The sequence below is a fragment of the Sapajus apella genome, unplaced genomic scaffold (genome assembly GCF_009761245.1).
Source record: "Sapajus apella isolate SASKATOON/1434 unplaced genomic scaffold, GSC_monkey_1.0 scaffold31, whole genome shotgun sequence".
Lineage (NCBI taxonomy): Eukaryota > Metazoa > Chordata > Mammalia > Primates > Cebidae > Sapajus > Sapajus apella.
The window spans coordinates 16,150,027-16,169,045 of record NW_022436971.1 but is presented as its reverse complement, the minus strand read 5'-3'; the positions used below and the strand labels follow the sequence as shown (position 1 = coordinate 16,169,045).

The 19,019-nt window shown below is 48.8% G+C and overlaps 1 protein-coding gene across 5 annotated transcripts in view; it reads left to right on the top strand.

The window, feature by feature from the left end:
- Window positions 1–19,019, top strand: part of ASAP2 (ArfGAP with SH3 domain, ankyrin repeat and PH domain 2) — a 188,903-nt gene that overhangs the window by 154,465 nt on the left and 15,419 nt on the right. For all 5 annotated transcript variants that reach the window (XM_032294173.1, XM_032294171.1, XM_032294172.1 and 2 more), the window contains 6 exons: window positions 3,944–4,133; window positions 6,098–6,183; window positions 8,451–8,566; window positions 9,949–10,016; window positions 14,239–14,352; window positions 16,976–17,228. In XM_032294173.1, coding sequence (XP_032150064.1) covers window positions 3,944–4,133; window positions 6,098–6,183; window positions 8,451–8,566; window positions 9,949–10,016; window positions 14,239–14,352; window positions 16,976–17,228 — 827 coding nt within the window. The remainder of the gene's footprint in view (window positions 1–3,943; window positions 4,134–6,097; window positions 6,184–8,450; window positions 8,567–9,948; window positions 10,017–14,238; window positions 14,353–16,975; window positions 17,229–19,019) is intronic.

The following is a 19,019-nucleotide window of genomic DNA, read 5'->3' as shown; positions in this document are numbered from 1 at the left end:
CATGTGGCACTTAGTTTTAGTGCTTAGTTGGTATTAGCTGCTCTGCTTGCTCTTTTTCCCGTGGGCGACAGAGGTCACATCTGTACTTTGCATTGATTCCATACGCCCTGAAAATGAGGGTCCTCTCCAGTTAAGTTTCTGTGGAGAGTTACTCGAGGTGAAGGAGCTCTTCCTGGGCGAGCCTGAGGATCCCACTTGGTGAAGGAAACATCGTGAATCCAGCATGATGAGGTCAGCTACTGCTGTGCAGTTGACACCTGCTCTTTCAGCTAGTTTATCTCACACGGACAGGACCAGCACCCTGTAATGCTGTCATATTAATCAGTTCTGAACAAAGTGTGTGCCATTTCTTCCAAGCACAGGGGTACCTTATAAAAGCGGAGCCTTTGGTTGTTCTGAGGCTAGGCAATTAAAAAAAGGAACACTACCAATGTGGAACCCCTCAGTATGAATGTTCTATCTGCATTGCAGCCCCCTCTCCAGTCTTGGCACTGTGGAAAAGGATGTTTACATCCCCCCAACCCTGCGCATTTTTCAAAATGACAGCAGATGACCAGTGTGATGGCGAAACATCGGCTCCTTCCATTCCTCCTCAGCTGAAATTACTTTCTTGGCTCCGTGTTCCTATAGCATTTGGCTCTATTTTAAAACATCTCATCCCACTTCGTAGTATACTCAGGCATTTACATATATTTCTCTGATGAATTGCTTCTTACTCATTTTTGGTTTTCCCACCATATTATGTTGCTTGTGGTGAATCAATGAACATTTAATGAATCAACAAGTCAAACAGGTACTCCCAGCTCTGTGCCTGCTTAAATAAGCTAATATTTTACTTCCAGATGAAAAGGAATACACTGTGTCTAGCTGTATCTCAGAACGGCATACCGTCTGCAGATAAACCTGTTGAAGGAGAAACCAAGGACACCCTCTAGTGGCCTGTGAATTCCAAGATGGATCTTGGGGTGTCAGGAATGGGTAACTAGAGGAGGTGGAACAAGGAAGCCAGGCTTGTATGTGCTTACAGTAGCCAGAACTGTTTCTCTCTGTGATTTGGGACTTTATACACACCCTGTCCTTCAGAAGTGTAAGGAAAGCCACTCATCTGAACACCAAATGTATCATTATGTTAAGTTCATTGCTTTTCTGCAAAAACCTGTCATTAAGAAAAGAAAGAATTAGGGATCGCATTAGCAAAGCAAACGTCCTTCACAAAACCAGGGAGCATGTGTGGAGTTAAACAGACCTGTGCCCATGTTTGTGTAGGAACTGCCTTCAGGGGCATCCAAGCCCTGGGCAGATGAATAATACATTAAAAAACAAGTGAAGGAAATCCACTTTCTCTCTACTTGCTTCCCGCGAAGGTCGCAGTACTGATTGTCCAGTGATTATTGAAAGTGCATGAAACTGGACAACTGTTAAGTCTAACTGCCTGTCACAAGAGGCATTTGCATTATTAAATGGGCTGCCCACCATGACAGTTATCAGCCCAGGAATGGAACAGTTCCCTGGGTGTCACACTGTGCTGGGAGGCCCTGAGAGGACAACCTCCATGAATAAAATGGGTCTTCCCTCGTAGGCCCACCAGCTGCCTGAGGAAACGGAATCCACTTTCGCTCTGTGGACTTCAGTGTACAGTAAGTCCTCAATGTCATTGAAAGGTTTCTGAAAACCTGTGACTTGCAGCAAAATGATTTATAGGAAACCGGTTTTACCCTATGCTAATTGATGTAAACCAGAGTTCAGTTCCTACCACATATTTCTGATTACGAAAACATCACCAGACTTCTGAGTAAAGACTCAGAACACTTCTAACATTCAACATTGAAATAAATATGAGCTATGCATACATTTAGGAAAGATTCAGTCTACTGAGTGAGATAAAGATTCATAAAAAGATAATGATTCACCCACTTATTCCAGCTCAGGGTCACAGGTGGCGGGAGGGTGTCCTGGCAGCTGAGGTCCAGGGCGGGAACAAGCCCTTAACAGGACCCTGTCCCATTGTGGGATGCACTCACCCCCACATCCACACTCACTCACAATGGGACCATTGAGACGCAGCAGTTAGCCCGGCATGCACAGCTTTGGGATGTAGGGGGAAACCTGAGGGCCCGGAGAAAACCCGCATGGGCTCTGCACGGACAGTGAGTCTGCCTGGGAATTGATTTTTTTTCTTAACATTATAACGAAATGACATTTTTCAAGGGCCTATCATACCTGCAGATGGAGATGGAAACTCATGGCACTGTTGAGGCAATCCACTGAGACCACATGTGTCACACAGAAGTCACCCAGCACCACAGTGAGCTCAGTGCATGGGTTAGTGCTGTGTGGATGGGAGCACGTGCCAGGGGAAGTCGAGGCACCTGCCTTAACCTAGAACTCCATAGAGTGGACAGAAGTGGAGCCGGAGTGGGAGGGAGGCAGTGTGTTGAAGGCGCCGGAGCACAAGTTCACCAGGTGCCCCTGGAAGTCCTTCCTGGCCAGCTCAGGTGGAACAGGCACCCTGGGGTATGATTTCCTCTCCAGCTGCACCCGCCAGCCTCATGCTGCAGCCTGTCCAGGAGCCACGTGCACCCAAGGGCAAGCAGATATGAGGCCTGGCAAATGCTGGCAAGAGACCTCTGCCTGCTTGGTTCTGTCTTGGTACTGGGGGGGTAACAGCTTCTCATCTTAGGCTGGCCCATCTTCAAGGGACCCCAGGGTAGGCACAGTCCACTCCCTGCCTCGAGTTGCATGCCCGGGGGGCTTGGCACCCCTTCTGGGGGGGCCAGTTGTTCCACGGGGACTTAGGGCAGGTAAAAAAAAAATGAACAGCTGCTCCAGCAGCCATGGCCCCTTGCCATAGTCAGCTGAGTGAGAGAGAGGTCATAAGGGAACTGTGTGGGGCTCCAGCTTGAAGGGGAGCAGCCGCATGCAGATTGTAGGCAGTGCCGTGTCGTAAAGGGATGTAACTGATCTGCCCTTGTCTGATTCTTGTCTGACTCTGAAGATTCAAGGGGTCCCTGGGCAGTGACCCTCAGACTTCAGAACTGGGATTGTAAAATGCTTGCACTCTATGGTGAGCTGCTGTTTCTCTTGCTCTCCCTCTAAGTTCATCAGGTCTTTCCCAAGCCCAGGACCCACTGTGTGTAGCTGACTCATGTATGTCTCATGATGCTGCTGTGAGGATGTATTGTGTGCACTTTCACAGGTCAAACTTACAAGCCTAGAGAGTTGAAATACTTGTTGAAGCTCAAAGCAGCAGCGTGTGGTGGGAGTGGAATTTGAACTCAGGCTTCCTCAACCCCCTTTTGTTCCTGCTTCTCTAGGTTCTTTGGATGGGGTGGAATCTGAGTATGTTGCCACATAAAGGCCAGAAAGTAGAACATAAAGAGGACCGACATTTCATTTGGTTTATCTGATAGTGCCTTTCACACCAGACAGTATGTTCCTACAAAAGAGACATCATAGTCCATGCCCTGAGGAACTCATGGGCCTGTCAGACAGTCAAGCAGGCAGGCCTTCAGGGAGAGAATGTTGGAACAGAGGTGGGCCGGGGCTGCCTGGAGGGCAGGGGCAGGGCGGCCAGCCTTCCTGGAGGAGGAGGCACACAGCATGCTGAGTGGAGGGACCTGGGCAAGAAGGGCGTGGAGGTGGTGAGGGTGACAGCGTGGTGAGGTCAGAGCACTTAGGAGAGAGGGGCGGGAGACAAGGTGGAGAGGCGGGTGGGCCGAGAGAACATGGGGTAGTTGTCAGGCTGGCCAGCTCCCCTGGGGTCGCCATGAAGACCAATGCCACTGCAGGACCACGTGGTGGCCACTCCTGTTTTGTGTTTCAGGGCCAGTGCTGCTTGCCAGGAAGGTGAGGCAGGAACCATTAACGTGGCCTTAGACAAACAAATGCTAGAAAGCGTGTAGGGGCCCTTCATGATTTACAAGGCAATTATGTTTGGTTTCAGGAATGCAAGAAAGGATTACATCACAGCCAAGTACATCGAGAGGAGATACGCAAGGAAGAAGCACGTGGATAACTCGGCGAAGCTTCACAGCCTTTGTGAGGCCGTCAAAACGAGAGATATTTTTGGATTGCTCCAAGCTTATGCTGATGGTGTGGACCTTACTGAAAAAATCCCACTGGCCAATGGACATGTAAGAGTGTGGGTTACTACTTTAGGGGGAAAAAAAAGGCCAGGCACAGCGGCTTATGCCTGGGATCCAGCACTGTAGGAAGCCAAGGCGGGAGGATCCTTTAAGCTCAGGAGTTTGAGACCAGCTGGGCAGCATAGCAAGGCCCCATCTCTACAAAAAATAAAAGTAAAATTAGCCAGCTGTGGTGGTGTACATTTGTAGTCTCAGCTACTTAGGAGGCTACGTGAGAGGATCGCTTGAGCCCAGAAATTTGAAGCTCCCGTGAGCCATGATTGTGCCACTGGATTCCAACCTGGACGACAGGGCGAGACCTTGTCTTAAAAAAAAAAAAAGAAACAAAACTGGGGCACCATGGCAGGAGAGTGGAATCAGCAGTACTGACCAAAGCTGGGTAATTCTCCAGAGGAAGACAGCACAGATGGGGTACTAGGGTAGAATAAACTAGGGGTTTCTTTTTCTTTTTAGTAAACAAATAATTCAGTCTATATTTATGTGGTACGGTGTGATGTTTTGATCTGTGTTTACGTCGTGGAATGATTAAATCAAGTTAGCTAACATATCCATTACCTCACATACCCATCCATTTTTAATGGTGAGCACATTTAAAATCAACTCAGTTTTGGAAGTAGACACTTTGTAGTTCTTACCTGGAGTCACCAGCCTGCACAGTAGATCTCCAGGACTCACTCTGCTTGTCAAAAACTTTGTACCCACCTAGTGGTTTATTCTTACACCAAAAATGTAATGCCAGCTCTGGAAAGAAAGCCCATCCCCAGGTGGAGGAGAAGACGTCTCAGAAGCCAGGCAGCCTGAGAGGGACCCCTCCTCTCTGAGCAGGCTCAACCTGAGCTTCATACTTTAACAAGAGAAGCTCTCCGAGAGAGGTGGTTCCCTGGAACCCACACCCCTCTGCGCTCCCCCTCAAAGGGAATAGAGTAAGGAGCATGACACATCCTTTCCTGGGGGAGCTCTCTTGAGAGGGTGGGCATCCAGCCAGAACAGGTTTACAGTAACATACCAGCACCCAAGTGGATGGCATGTGTCCAGATTCTGGTTCATAAATGCCCTGTAGACGTGTACTTGGTCCTCTGGAACCTCCTGATCTCAGGACCAGGCTGGCTGCTTATCAGCAAGGATGCTTCATGGCTACAGCATCTTTCTCCTGGTGACAGCCACATTCATGCAGGCTCTGGGCTGGTCCTGCTCTCTCCCCAACCCCAGAAAGAACTCCTGCCCACCCATCCGGGGTGGAGGGTGCCCAGCACTGAGCTGTGCTGCAGCCAGAGGGCCAAGCAGGTGGGGCAGGCGGTCTGGGAGGCACCCCCTCTTGCCCTCACCTCCTGTCCTCTAGACCACTCCTTTCCCTCTGGTTCTCTCGCCCACCCACCTGCTGAAACAGTCCTTGTGCATTTCTTCTCCCCCACCTGCTAAGCATACTTTTCGAAGAGGCAGTGGAGTTGGGAATCCCCAGTATGAGTTGGAGACAGTACAGTTATTAGCATTCATAGCCTTGTCTTTACGTGTAAATGCAAAACTTTAAGCCTGCTTAAGAAACACATGTTTCTATCTACTCTCAGGGAGCAGGTAAAGGGATTGGATTGTAGGCAGACTGGGGGAACTTTCTGGATCCTTGGAACAAGATTCTTGCTTGCAGGCAGGGATCTGCCTCATGACGCTGATGCAGGGTTGGGGCTAGGCTGATTAAGAGGACTTGGAAATGAAACCCCTGAACTTCTCATTTATTTCCCATGGAGTCAGGAAAAACAGGACCAATCTCCAAATTGCACGTTCCCAAGAGCAAAGAGCTTGTGTAGAGATTAAAGAGATTCTGTATATCTTAGAGATAAGTTTCTGGAAGGGAAGGATAAAAGGCTTTTGGAAGAGTTATACACGATTTCACCGGTGTTGGACACAGAATTGAATGCTCCCATTAGAATTCTAGAATGTCTTTGTTTGGTTTTCAGGAGCCGGATGAAACAGCCCTCCACCTTGCAGTCAGATCTGTGGATCGAACCTCTCTTCACATTGTAGACTTTTTAGTTCAGAACAGGTAGGTGTTCTGAAATTAAGGGAGGCGCTCATTTTTCTCCTTGGTATTTTTGGGAAAGGAATCAAACACTGCTTCACCACTTCTGATGTGTTGTCAAGAGAATCTTCTTGGGTCTAAGCATGAATTATAGGCAGAAAAAGGACTGCCAGGTGTGAGGTGCTCCGTGGCAATCCTTTAAAACATTGGAAATCCTTTGTGGTAATTGCAGGGTCCAACTTCTAGTGTCTGATACTCAGGGAGACACCAAGTAGATACGGCTGCTGAAGTCAGAGGACCCCATGACCACCCTCTGTGCACAGAGGCAGTCCTCGCCTCATCCTGTGAGCCAGGTCATCACACTGCCCAAGCAGAGTGTCCTAAGTGGTAGGAAGGTAGCAGGCAAGGAGGGATCCACACATTAGCCATGGTCTGAGCTGGATTAGAAACCGTAGCACTGGATTATGGGTGTTTTGTTTGGGTTGAGAAGTTGTTTTTGTTTTTTTTGTTTTTTTTTGTTGGGGACGGAGTTTCGCTCTTGTTACCCAGGCTGGAGCGCAATGGCGCGATCTCGGCTCACCGCAACCTCCGCCTCCTGGGTTCAGGTGATTCTCCTGCCTCAGCTTCCTGAGTAGCTGGGATTACAGGCACGCGCCACCATGCCCGGCTAATGTTTTGTATTTTTAGTAGAGACGGGGTTTCACCATGTTGACCAGGATGGTCTCGATCTCTTGACCTCGTGATCCACTCGCCTCGGCCTCCCAAAGTGCTGGGATTACAGGCTTGAGCCACCGCGCCTGGCGAGAAGTTGTTTTTATGCTTTGACTAGAAATGGCCTTTAGAGATGTGCACAGGCAGTTTACCGCAGGTCTGGGAGTCCCTGTGGTTTAGTACATATTGCTTCAGTCATATGTGTTGCCTGCCTGGCAGCTGAAGGCTGGACCTCAGGACCCCTCAATGTTTATTTTGACTCTCTGATCATGGTTTGGGCCATGTGTGTACTGGAGGAGGAGGTGCTGTTAAAAGCCACAGAAATTGCTTCAAATGAAATAGAAAATTCCAAAATGCAAAAGCCATGGAATAGTTTGCATTTCGTGTCCTCTGCTTTTCCCTCCCATTTCTGAGCAGAGGAGTGAAGAAATGGCCAGAAAGTAGGGGGTTGTGGGGTGGTCAGCCCCAAAACCTACAGCTTCTTCCTGAGGAGGCTGAGTTCATTGGACTCTTGGTGGAAGCCACTGATGCTCCCATCCTCTGCCAGCGTGGCTCCTGGAATGTAGCAGGAGGTCCATAAACATTTAGTTGATAGCCGCATGATGCCTCTCCCTCCACACACATTTTCAGGGGGGCAGGAGAAGGAAAGTCCAAGTTTTTTTTTTTTTTTTTTTTTTTTCAGAGTGGAAGGAGGACAAAAGTAGGGGAGAATTCTGAAAATGAAGCTCCTACACTGTCCCCAGTTTGGTGAAAAAGAAGCTCCTTTTTTTAAATTGAAAACTTAACTGCTTTCCTTCTTACGGAAGCAGCAGGTGCCATCTCCTGAAGTTGCCTTTCTGTCCCCACTTTGTGCATGGGCACAAAGCTCACTGTCCCTCGTCAGTATATGACGTTGACCATGCTTGCTAGGGTTGAAGGCCTGTCCCATGTCTGCCAGGCCTGTGCACCTGTTTTGGATAACCTGGTCTTGTGATACGTTGAAAGAAATTTTGAAAATCTCAAGATTCCCCTTTAACCTGCTTTCAGAGGGTATTCCCAGAGTGAACCAGGTGAGGAGCCTGGGGACTCTGGGTTTCGGAAAAGTGACTTTTTCCTTTCCTGGAAGGAATATCAAATAATGATAGAGAAAAGCTCAGCCCCCATCCTTCCGTGGGACAGGATGAGTAAGTCACACGGGCACCCAGAGGCCCTGCAGCCAGCACAGCTAGTCAGCCTAGCAGGACACAGTAGCCCTTAGGCGCAGCCAGGGGTGCTGTGAGAAGGATGCTGGGGCTCTGGTTCACCCGGTGTTGCACTGCCCCTGCCTTGGCCGCACATGCTCAGCAGCAGGGATGGCCCTCTCCCCTTTTGACCTCTTCTACCATAATCTTATTTCCCTGATTGCCTTCTGCTAAGGCTTCCCTGGCCACATAGGCAGGGAAGGTGCCAGGTCCCACCACCTTGGGGATGATTTAGAGAAACTGTTCACTTGGGGACTGTCTGCCTCTCCTGTGCATGTGCCCCAGGCTCCCTGCTGGGCAGTTCCTGGTCCTGTGGCCTGTGACATACTGTGCTCTCTCTCTGTTCCTGTGCTCGGGCAGTGGGAACCTGGATAAACAGACAGGGAAAGGCAGCACGGCCCTGCACTACTGCTGCCTGACTGACAACGCTGAGTGCCTCAAGCTGCTCCTACGGGGGAAGGCGTCCATCGAGATAGGTGAGTGGGCCCGAGTCCCAGGGCCGGGCTCGGCTGCACACTGGCCTCCACCGCCTGTCTGCCATCCACACACTGCTATTGGAAACAGGGCTGGCCCTGTGGGCTCCTGTCAGTGCCAAGGAGGAGAACCTACCACTAACAAGAAAGGGCTTCTCCCTGCCTGTTCCAGAGGCTGCGCTCACCATCTGTTACTTAGACTTCAGGTGCATTTATAGGCATTTCACAGATGATAAGATAGGCAAAGGGTGGGCCCTGTAGCTCTCACAGATGCCAGGTGAATTGGGACAAGGTTGGGGAATTTTGACCTGTTCACACACGCTGAGCCTTCTCACCCCCCACCTGAGGCCACACTTGACCCCTTTCTTGGCTCTGGGTTTAGATGGATTATGTGGGAGATGCTGTTTACCGCACCCTCCTTTCATTCGCACCCCTGTGTCCTCCATGAAGGGCCCTGGTTCTTACTTGGCCCCAGTCCCTCCCTCTTTCAAGGACCCCAGCCAAAGGCACAGTTGTGCCCTGAGGATATCCAGCTGTTGGCCCCTCAGGAGGAAGTATTTTTGAAGGACTGTTAAATAAAAAGAAAAGAATAGAAAAAAGACACACATCTGCCTGAGAGCCATGCTTATCATTAAAAAACTAATAATCAGACCTCACTGACTTGAGGCTTATTTAGAAGAAAGTATACACTTTCAAGCTTATAAACTACTTGAGAGAAAGCATAAAAGTTTATTACATTCCAATGCAGTGTTGTTAGAGATTTATGATGAATCACTTTATTCAATGACTTACAGTTTGAATTGGAATTTTAATTAGATGGCTACTTAAACAGTTTTAGGGGTTTTTGTTCATTTTTTTGTTTGTTTGTTTTAGATGGAATCTTGCTCTGTCACCCAGGCTGGAGTGCAGTGGCGCAATTTTGGCTCACTGCAACCTGTGCATCCCAGGTTCAAGCCGTTCTCCTGCCTCAGCCTCCCAAGTAACTGGGACCACAGGAGCATGCCACCACGCCCAGCTAATTTTATATTTTTAGTTGAGACGAGGTTTCGCCATGTTGGCCAGGCTGGTCTCGAATGCCTGACCTCAAATGATCCACCTGCCTCAGCCTCCCAAAGTGCTGGGATTACAGGCATGAGCCACTGTGCCAGGCCAGTTTTAGTTTCTTGATTAACTCAAACCTTGTCTTTTAAAGTTGTACTTCCTATATTCAGCTGTAGTTCTATATAATTACAAGACACACGTAGCCTCGACTAGGTCAAACTCACCGTGGATTTCATTAACCAGATTCAGTTTAATTTGGTGCTGCCTTACTGTTTCTTTTTAAAAATTGTACTGGATGTCAGGCCTTTGCCTTAACGCCTCCTTTGCTTACCCTTAACTTTTAGCCAATGAGTCAGGAGAGACTCCGCTGGACATTGCCAAGCGCCTCAAGCACGAGCACTGTGAGGAGCTGGTGAGTGTCCTGCCACGAGGACAGGGTGGGGTACCCATCTGGGACAGCCAGGCCCGCCCTCCTTGGGCAGGGTTTGCTGTGAACCAGTGTCCTGAGCAGAGCTCAGTGTCTCTGATAGGATGAGCCCAGAATCAGCCTGCCTTGGAGAAAGCATGCTAGGGAGTCTATAGGGGAGCCTGGGGGAGCCATCCCCTTGTAGTGAGACGGGGTGTGAGTCAGTGTTTGCTGGTTGACTGTTGATAACATCATGGTGTGGTAGGGCAACTGGAACAGGCCAAAGGGGCCTGTTCTCTGGCCTCCCTTGCTCGCTACTTGGCAGGACATCAAGGCCAATCTCCCTTCTTTGGTCCTCAGCCCCAGGTCATGTGGGTTGCTCAACACCATCTTTTCCTGTTCTGGAACAAAAGACAGTGTAGACAGTGGAAAGAGCCCACCGGGCCGGGCAGCCCCGGCCTTGCCATGGCCTCCCCTACTGTGACTTGGGAAGGAGATTTTCTCAGGCTCTTTCCTTATTTCTAAAGTGCAGTCAGTTATACCAGTATATAAGGTTGTTGTGAGAATTATTGTCGAATGCTGTAAAGCAATTGACACACAGTAAGCACTCAATAAATAGAACTATTAAGGCCCGGCACAGTGACTCACGCCTGTAATCCCAAAACTTTGGGAGGCTGATGCGGGGATGATGACTTGAGGCTAGGAATTCAAGACACCTGGCAATTCAAGAGACCTTGTCTCTGCAAATGATTAGAAAATTAGCAAGGCATGGTGGAGCATGCCTGGATGTAGTCCCAGTTACCTGGGAGGCCAAGGCAGGGGGATTGCTTTGAGTCCAGGAGTTCAAAGCTACAGTGAGCCAAATGGCACCATTGCACTCCAGCCTGAGCAACAGCAACACGCCATCTCCACAAAAAAGTTTCAAATTAGCTGGATGCGGTGGCACACATCTGCAGTCCCAGCTACTTGGGAAGCTGAGGTTGGAGAATCACTTTGAGCTAAGGAGTTCAAGGCTGCAGTGAGCCATGATTATGCCAGTGCGCCACAGTCTAGGGGAAGACAAAAGAACTATTAATAGTAAATGCTCTACAGGTATAAAGTAACAGGTACTGTTTCTAAGCACTGCACATCCACTAGCTCATTTAATCTATTTTTTTTTTTTTTTTTTTTTTTTTTTTGAGATGGAGTCTCACTTTGTTGCCCAGGCTGGAGTGCAGTGGCATGATCTCAGCCCACTGCAACCTTTGCCTCCTGGGTTCAAGCAATTCTTCTGCCTCAGCCTCCCAAATGACTGGGATTACAGGCACCTGCCACCACGCCCGGCTAATTTTTACATTTTTAGTAGAGACAGAGTTTCACCATGTTGTTCAGGCTGGTCTTGAACTCCTGACCTCAAGCAATTCACCAGCCTTGGCCTCCCAAAGTGCTGGGATTACAGGTGTGAGCCACCACACCTGACCTAGCTCATTTAATCTTCATAACTACCTTACCACATAGTTTCTGCTGTTATCCTCATTTTACAGATGAGAAAACAGGCACAGAAAACCTAAGTGACTTGCCCAGGGTCACGTAGCTACTATCTGGCTATGGGGGAAATTAAGCCCTGAGGTCCTAATACACCCATAGTGTATAACGAATTACCTTCTGTTCTGCACATCTAGAATGGAACTAGCTATCTACCTTCCTTGAGAGAATTGAGAAAATGGCCACTCAGATAATTTTCTACAGCATTTAATTCACTCATCCTGGTTGAAAAGGCTGAGTTCACAGTGAATGAGCACATTTATTCTCCTGGGGTTGAGCTTGCTCCCGTATGGAGTGTGGATACTTGCAGGCTGATCAGTATCCTTTAGCTCTCAAATATCCATTGCCCATTGTTTTGGGGAAAACTCTCTAGCTGTGTTTTTGCTCTACACTGACGCTGTTGACACAGCAAGCAGTACAGAAGCAGACTGCTGTGACCAAAGGTATGCGGTTCCCCCACAGCACGCCGCACACCAAGTGTAGTCACCTGACAGGTTCTTCTTGCCTGCTGCATAGATAAACCCAATTCATGAGACAGTGTTATTGAGTAGAGAAAGAGTTTAATTATGGCAAGTTGTCCAGCAGTGGACAGGAATTATTACTCAGCTGTGTTCCCACAAAGGCTCAGAGGTTAGGGTTTTCAAGGATAGTTGGATGGGTAAGGGGGCTAGGAAACGGGTGCTGCTCATTGGTCGAGGGTGAAATCATAAGCGTGTGAGAAGCAGCCATTGCATCCTCTCAGTGGGGGCCACGAGACTAGTTGAGCCATGAGTCAGGTTCAGTGGAGTCAGTTGGTCACCAGGATGCAAAAGGCTGAAAAATATCTCAAAAAATCAATCTTAGGATATGTTATCTTTAGGAGCAACTGGGGAAGTCACAAATATCTTGGCTTCTGGTGCAGTAAACAATTTTTTTTAAGAGACAGAGTCTCTTTCTGTTGCCCATGTTGGACTGCAATGGCGTGCTCATAGCTCACTGTAGCCTCAGACTCCTGAGCTCAAGCGATCCTCTCACCTCAGCCCCCCAAGTAGCTGAGACCACAGATGCATGCCACCATGCCTGGCTGTTTTTCAATTTTTTGTAGTGATGGGGTCTCGCTATGTTGCCTAGGCTGGTCTCAAAACTTCTTGCTCAAGCAGTCCTCCTGCCTCGGCCTCCCAAAATGTTGGGATTACAGTTGGGAGGTAGGGTTACCATCCACTGCACTGAATGGTAAACAATTACATTAATAGAAGGGCAAGCTGCACCTACATTTTAGCAGAATTCAGACCCCTCCCATAATCCTAATCTTGTGGCCTTTTATTAGTCTTACAAATGCAGTTTCAAGTTCCCTAAGAAGGAGGAAGTCAATTTTAGGGAGGGACTATTATCATCCTTGTTTCAAACTTAAACCATAAACTAAATTCCTCCCTTGATTAGCGTGGTCTGTGCCCAGGAATGAGCAAGGACAGCTAGCCTGTGGGGCTAGAAGCAAGATGGGAGTCAGCCACCCTAGACTTTTCTCACTATCATGTCCTTGCAAAGTCAGTTTCACAAGCAGCAGACATCAGCTGGCTGTTCTCCAGTTCAGTTAGACACTATCTACCTGGAGGTAGCGTCAGATCCCACAGACTGATCTCAGTCCCCAAGACTGTCTCCCACCCCAGACTCCAGTCACAAGTCAGCCTCCAGAACTTCTGACCAACTGGCTTCAAGTTGGGGTTCCCACAGCCCCCTCTTTGGATTTAAATAATTTCCTGGAGTGGCTCCCAGAACACGGGGAGACCTTTGTGTTTACTGGTTTATTATGAGGGATATTGCAAAGGATACAGATGGAGAGGCGCATAGGGCGAGGCGTGGGGGAAGGGACGCAGAACTTCCATGCCCTCCCTGGGCGCCACCCTCCAGGAACCTCTGTGTGGTTCGCCACCTTGAAGCTTGAGAGCCCAGTCCTCTTGGGTTTCTATGGAAGCTTCATGATGTCAACATCTCTTCCCCCAGGATGTAGGGCGACACCCTCTCTGGGGAGGATTTTAAGACCCACAGTCCGAAAACGGGGGAAGATTAGAGTCCTGCCGAGAAGTTCAGAGAGATTCTGTCTCCTGCGGCCTAACACCCGCCGTTATAACCGAAGACTGTAACAAGGGCTATGAGAGTTACGAGCCGGGAACCATTGATGAAAACCAATACAGCCGGCCGGGCGCGGTGGCTCAAGCCTGTAATCCCAGCACTTTGGGAGGCCGAGGCGGGTGGATCACGAGGTCAAGAGATCGAGACCATCCTGGTCAACATGGTGAAACCCCGTCTCTACTAAAAATACAAAAAATTAGCTGGGCATGGTGGCGCGTGCCTATAATCCCAGCTACTCAGGAGGCTGAGGCAGGAGAATTGCCTGAACCCAGGAGGCGGAGGCTGCAGTGAGCCGAGATCGCGCCATTGCACTCCAGCCTGGGTAACAAGAGCGAAACTCCGTCCCAAAAAAAAAAAGAAAAAGAAAACCAATACAGCTTACAAAGCCCTGTCTGGGGTTACCAGGTTTTGAGTTTCAAGGTTACCCTGTGAATCAGGCAGTGGTGGGGGCAGGGAGGAGGTTCACCTGAGACCCAGAGATTTCTGTGAGTTTGCCTTGGACTAGAAGGCAGGCTCCTGTTTGCATACCTCAGTGGGTCCAGGTGCATGGCCGAGTATATGAACAGCGGCACTGACCATCCCTCTGTTCTCTCAGCTGACCCAAGCCTTATCTGGAAGGTTTAATTCTCACGTTCATGTTGAATATGAATGGCGACTACTCCATGAAGACCTGGATGAAAGTGATGACGACATGGATGAGAAATTGCAGGTCTGTGCCAGATTGCCAACCATTAAGAGTTTTGATCAGCTTCATCCAGAGTGGTGTGGGTCCTAATCTGTAATTAAGGCAGAGAGCTATTTTGTAGAAAAGAAAATGTAGCTTGCTTTTTGCTTTCATTGATCTCAGTAGGCTTTTGGTTTTACCCTTCCCACTACCATCTCCTGTCTCCCAGTTCCTATACCCACTAATTTAAAGGAATGGCTAATTATGTACTCATAGGCAGCCTTTTGCTACAAAAGAAAGGTGTGGGATGGGAGGGAGGGGGGCCTTTGATTCCACTGGGTTTTAGAGGAAGCTCTCTTGCTATGGAATCACGTCATAAAGAGCCAGATTTCCCCCAGTCTACATGATCACATTCACCTTGCTGATCTTAAAAAATGTCAGCTGAAATCATCAGATGACCTTTAGAGCTCATTGGGTCCAACCCCTTCCTTTATCAGTTGGTAATATTGAAGCCTCAAGAGAAAAGTTGACTTGGCCAAAGTGAAGCAACTATTTAGAGGCAGCCTTGGGACTGCACAAAGGCTCTTGCCTCCTCCTCCAGCTCCCTTCTCACCATACTCACTACTTCACACATGGGGCTGACCCCCAGGAAGATTACTGCCTTCACCCAGGACTCAGAGCTGAGAGTCAAACTGAGGCAGTGTGCCTCCAAAGCCCTGACTCCTAACTGCGACCCGCTTCCATCTCTCCTTCAGCATGGTTCTTTGAGGCATGCCTGGAATGTAGCCTGTGTTGAATTAGTGCCAGATGCCACATTAAACACATTTTCGTGGTTTAGCTTTTTTTTAAACTGTAATCCATTAATGTTCTGATGTTTGCTGAGGATATCAAATGGCATTTCTGAAACCTATCGGACTGTTTTTGCTTATGGAGTTAACATCTGTACTTACTGCTTCTTAGAATACAGAATAGGAAATTACTTCACTGAGTTAGCTACAAAACAGTGTCAAAGTGAGAAGAGTCAACTAATTTCATACTGACCTGCCTTAAAAAAAAGCTGGAAGCAATCTGCCCCAGCATGCCTCTTTATCAGGCTGTCACACGCCACATTCCTATTTTATGAGCAGTGACAAAGCATGTTGCATAGTTCAAGGAAAAGCACAAGAGCAGGGGGTGGTGTGGAATCCTAAGACTCATCCACGCCACTTACCTGATTCCCAGAAGACAGCAGCAGGGATGGTTTATCCTTTCAGCCCTGGGCTTTGGAATTTAGAAATCTGTGTGAAGAAACACTGGATGCTTAGTTCTGCACGCCTGAACTGGGTTTGAACCATTGGTTTGGCCAGAACCTAGAATGAGTTAGTGGTCCTGTGAGGGAGAGGCGGGGCTGCCACAGTTCATACTGAGCACCTGCTAAGCGCCTGGCATTGTGCTAGAGAAGCACTTGTTATATCCATTGAACAGGTAAAGAATGTGGTCAGCAAGGTTGAGTCATTTGCTCACCATCATCATATCTAGTTTAATGAAGCTGGCATTTGAAATAGAAGTTAGATCTAAGTTGCCTGAGTCGTCATTGCATGCATTCACTACCAAGAAAGCACATGACCTTCAGGTGGAGCAGGGTAGCCAAACTCTTAAAGGGCCAGATAGTGAATACTTGAGGCTCTATGGGCCTAAAGTATCACCGTCCATGCTACAATTACTCAGCTCTGCCAGGATGGCTCAAAAGTAGCCTTAGACAATATCTAAATGACAGGACATGGCCATGTTCCAATAAAACTTCACTGACAAAAAACAAGTGGCAGCCCACAGGCCACTGTTTGTTAACCCTGATTTGGAAGAATCTCAGGAGCTCCTATTCATAAGGGAAGAAAACATTGATCTCTGCGGAAGGAACCATGTAGCTGTTGGAGTTTGACTGCAGCAGGCTGGCCAGAGCTGGCTACCTTGTGGAGTAACATAAGAAAGCATGTTTAGGAAGGGGAAATTCAGGAAAAATGCTGACTTAGGTTGAGATAACATTGGCTAATAAGATAAATAGCTTGTATTTTAAATACATCACAGAATGGAGAATTTTAACTTTTAATTCATGGCTTTTTTGCTGTGTGTATATGTACTAGCCTGTTCTCACACTGCTATAAAGAAATACCTGAAAATGGGTAATTTATAAAGGAAAGAGGTTTAATTTATTCACAGTTCCGTATGGCTGGGAGGCCTCAGGAAACCTACAATCATGGTGGAAGGGGAAGCCGGACCCTCTTCACAGAAGGGCAGGAGAGAGAGCAAGTGAGCAAGAGCAGGGAAAACTGCCTTATAAAACCATCAGGTGTCGTGAGAACTCACTATCACAAGAACAGCAGGGGGAAACTGCTGCCGTGATCCAGTCACCTCCTCCCCTTGACATGTGAAGATTATAATTCCAGATGAGATTTGGGTGGGGACACAAAGCCAAACCATATCAGTGTGTGTTTCATTCACGAGACACAAAGAAGAGTGAATTTTCACTCTTGCAGCTCTCATACAACTTGCAGCTCTCAGGCCACAGTTGAGAGCTCAGATGGTACCAAGCCCAGCAAAGTTGGTGTCAGTGAGGTTTTCCACCCCGCATTGAATGTTATCACCAGGAGCAGTGCATCTCACACGCCTCTGTCCCGATATTCTCCTGCAGCCTAGTCCCAACCGGCGGGAAGACCGGCCCATCAGCTTCTACCAGCTGGGAGCCAACCAGCTTCAGTCTAACGCTGTGTCTTTGGCAAGAGATGCTGCAAACTTGGCCAAGGACAAGCAGAGGGCTTTCATGCCCAGCATTTTGCAGAATGAGACCTATGGAGCCATCCTGAGCGGCAGCCCGCCTCCCGCCCAGCCTGCAGCCCCCAGCACCACCAGCGCCCCCCCTCTTCCTCCACGGAATGTTGGCAAAGGTATGAAGCTGTCAGTGGTCACTCTGAATATTTAAAGGGTCTTGTTTTGTGGTTTGGGAAGTTTGCAGCTGCCTTGCCTCCAACTTGGTGACCTTTGGGTTCTTTTGTTTTGTAGTTATTTTCTGTTTGCTCCCTAAAGGGATTCTATCATTCTTATGCCAGATGGTGGTACAGTCCCTTGATTTGACTCTTATTCTGGGCAGAGTTGTGGCATCTGCCTGGCTTGGGTAACAGAGGGACTCCCCCAGGGCAGCCTGAGGTGGCAGCCTGAGGTGGCCGCCTGGGGTCCCAGGGCTCGGCTGAAACACATGCTCCCGCAGGTCCCCTCCCCCACCCCCGCACCCTTCTCTCTACTTTCCTCCACTCTCCCTCCCAGGCCTGCCTTCTTTCCTTTTTATTTCTCTTCCACATGCATCTGGTCCAGCTTATGGCCCCTGCAATTACTTCTTACCAATAATCCCCACAACATGAAGGATAAAATGATACTAATTTGGGGAACAGTGCTTGGCCTAATTGCAAAATACAAAACCAGCCCTGCGGGCCTACCAGTGTCTTAGGGCAAAAAGCATGCTTTTCTTACCTCAGCTGTAACCTGGAGGGTTTGACTCAACAGGTGATACTTTTTGTTTTTATAAATATGGAAACCAAAATTCCCAAAAGTTAATTTGTTCACTCCTGAAGAACTGCTGGTTATGGTGCTCCCTGAAGGCAGGTCCAGCGAGTGACCCACTCACCTCTGGGCTGGGTTCTAGTCATGGCCATGGCCTTCAGAGGGTTTCCCATGTGAAGGCGGCTCCTGAGGCTTTGTTGTGGGGAGGGAGCACAGGAAGGATAAGAGTCTGCACAGAGTATGTATCCAGGCATTGTGGCTGCTGATGGAGTGGAGCCCACATCCCCAAATACATCCCAAACTGTCCTTATGTGGTAGCTGCTAGCGGGGCAGCGTGGGTGGGTGGGTGCATGAGGATGGCTGAGGCCGGGAGACTTGGCCCAGGGCTGAGCAGACAGCTGCAGCTTCATGCTGCATGTGTACTCAGCTGTGTGGCTGTGCCCACCTTTCCTGCCACCCTGGGTGTCTCACAGATCCTCACATGGCTCTGCACTGGAGGCCCAGAGAAGTGGTAATGAACCTGTCATGTGGGTCACTGAGTCATTCCCCCAGGAGCAAACCTGCTGAGAGCAGGCCTTCCCTCAGGCAGGCCCAGAAGCCAGCCGCTTGCTATCCCCACACACCCCACATCCCAGACAGCATTCATCCCTGGCTTAACATCCTTGAGCAAGGAAAGCAGCTACACGATGAAGTCACACAGCCGCACCTCCTGGTCAAAGCCTCCCAGGCTGGCTGATCAGGGCCCAGGGTGGGTGCAGCTTTCTCCCTGCCTCTCCCAGATCCTATGGGCAGTCATTAATTCTGAATACCCCAAAATGAAGATGGTTTTGGTCATCTTCCTTCCCAGCAGTGACTTTTGTTGGCTGTGTGTGTCACATGAGGAAAGATTTTATTTTGTTCCACTGGGTCATGGAAAAGGAGGGGTAAACTCTTCGTCTTAATCTCCTGGTTTCCCAAAGTCTTAGAATTCAAGGGTTTTGGTTTTTTTCCCATTCCTGTCTCTAGCTTCATTTCTTCTTCCAGTGATGTAGGTCATATCCCTTACCTGCCATCTCCCTCATTCTCTGTGTAGCCTACTTGTGGTCTTGGATGGAATTCTCACATGCCACATACAAATATAAATAGCAAATGGAGGCCGGGCGCGGTGGCTCAAGCCTGTAATCCCAGCACTTTGGGAGGCC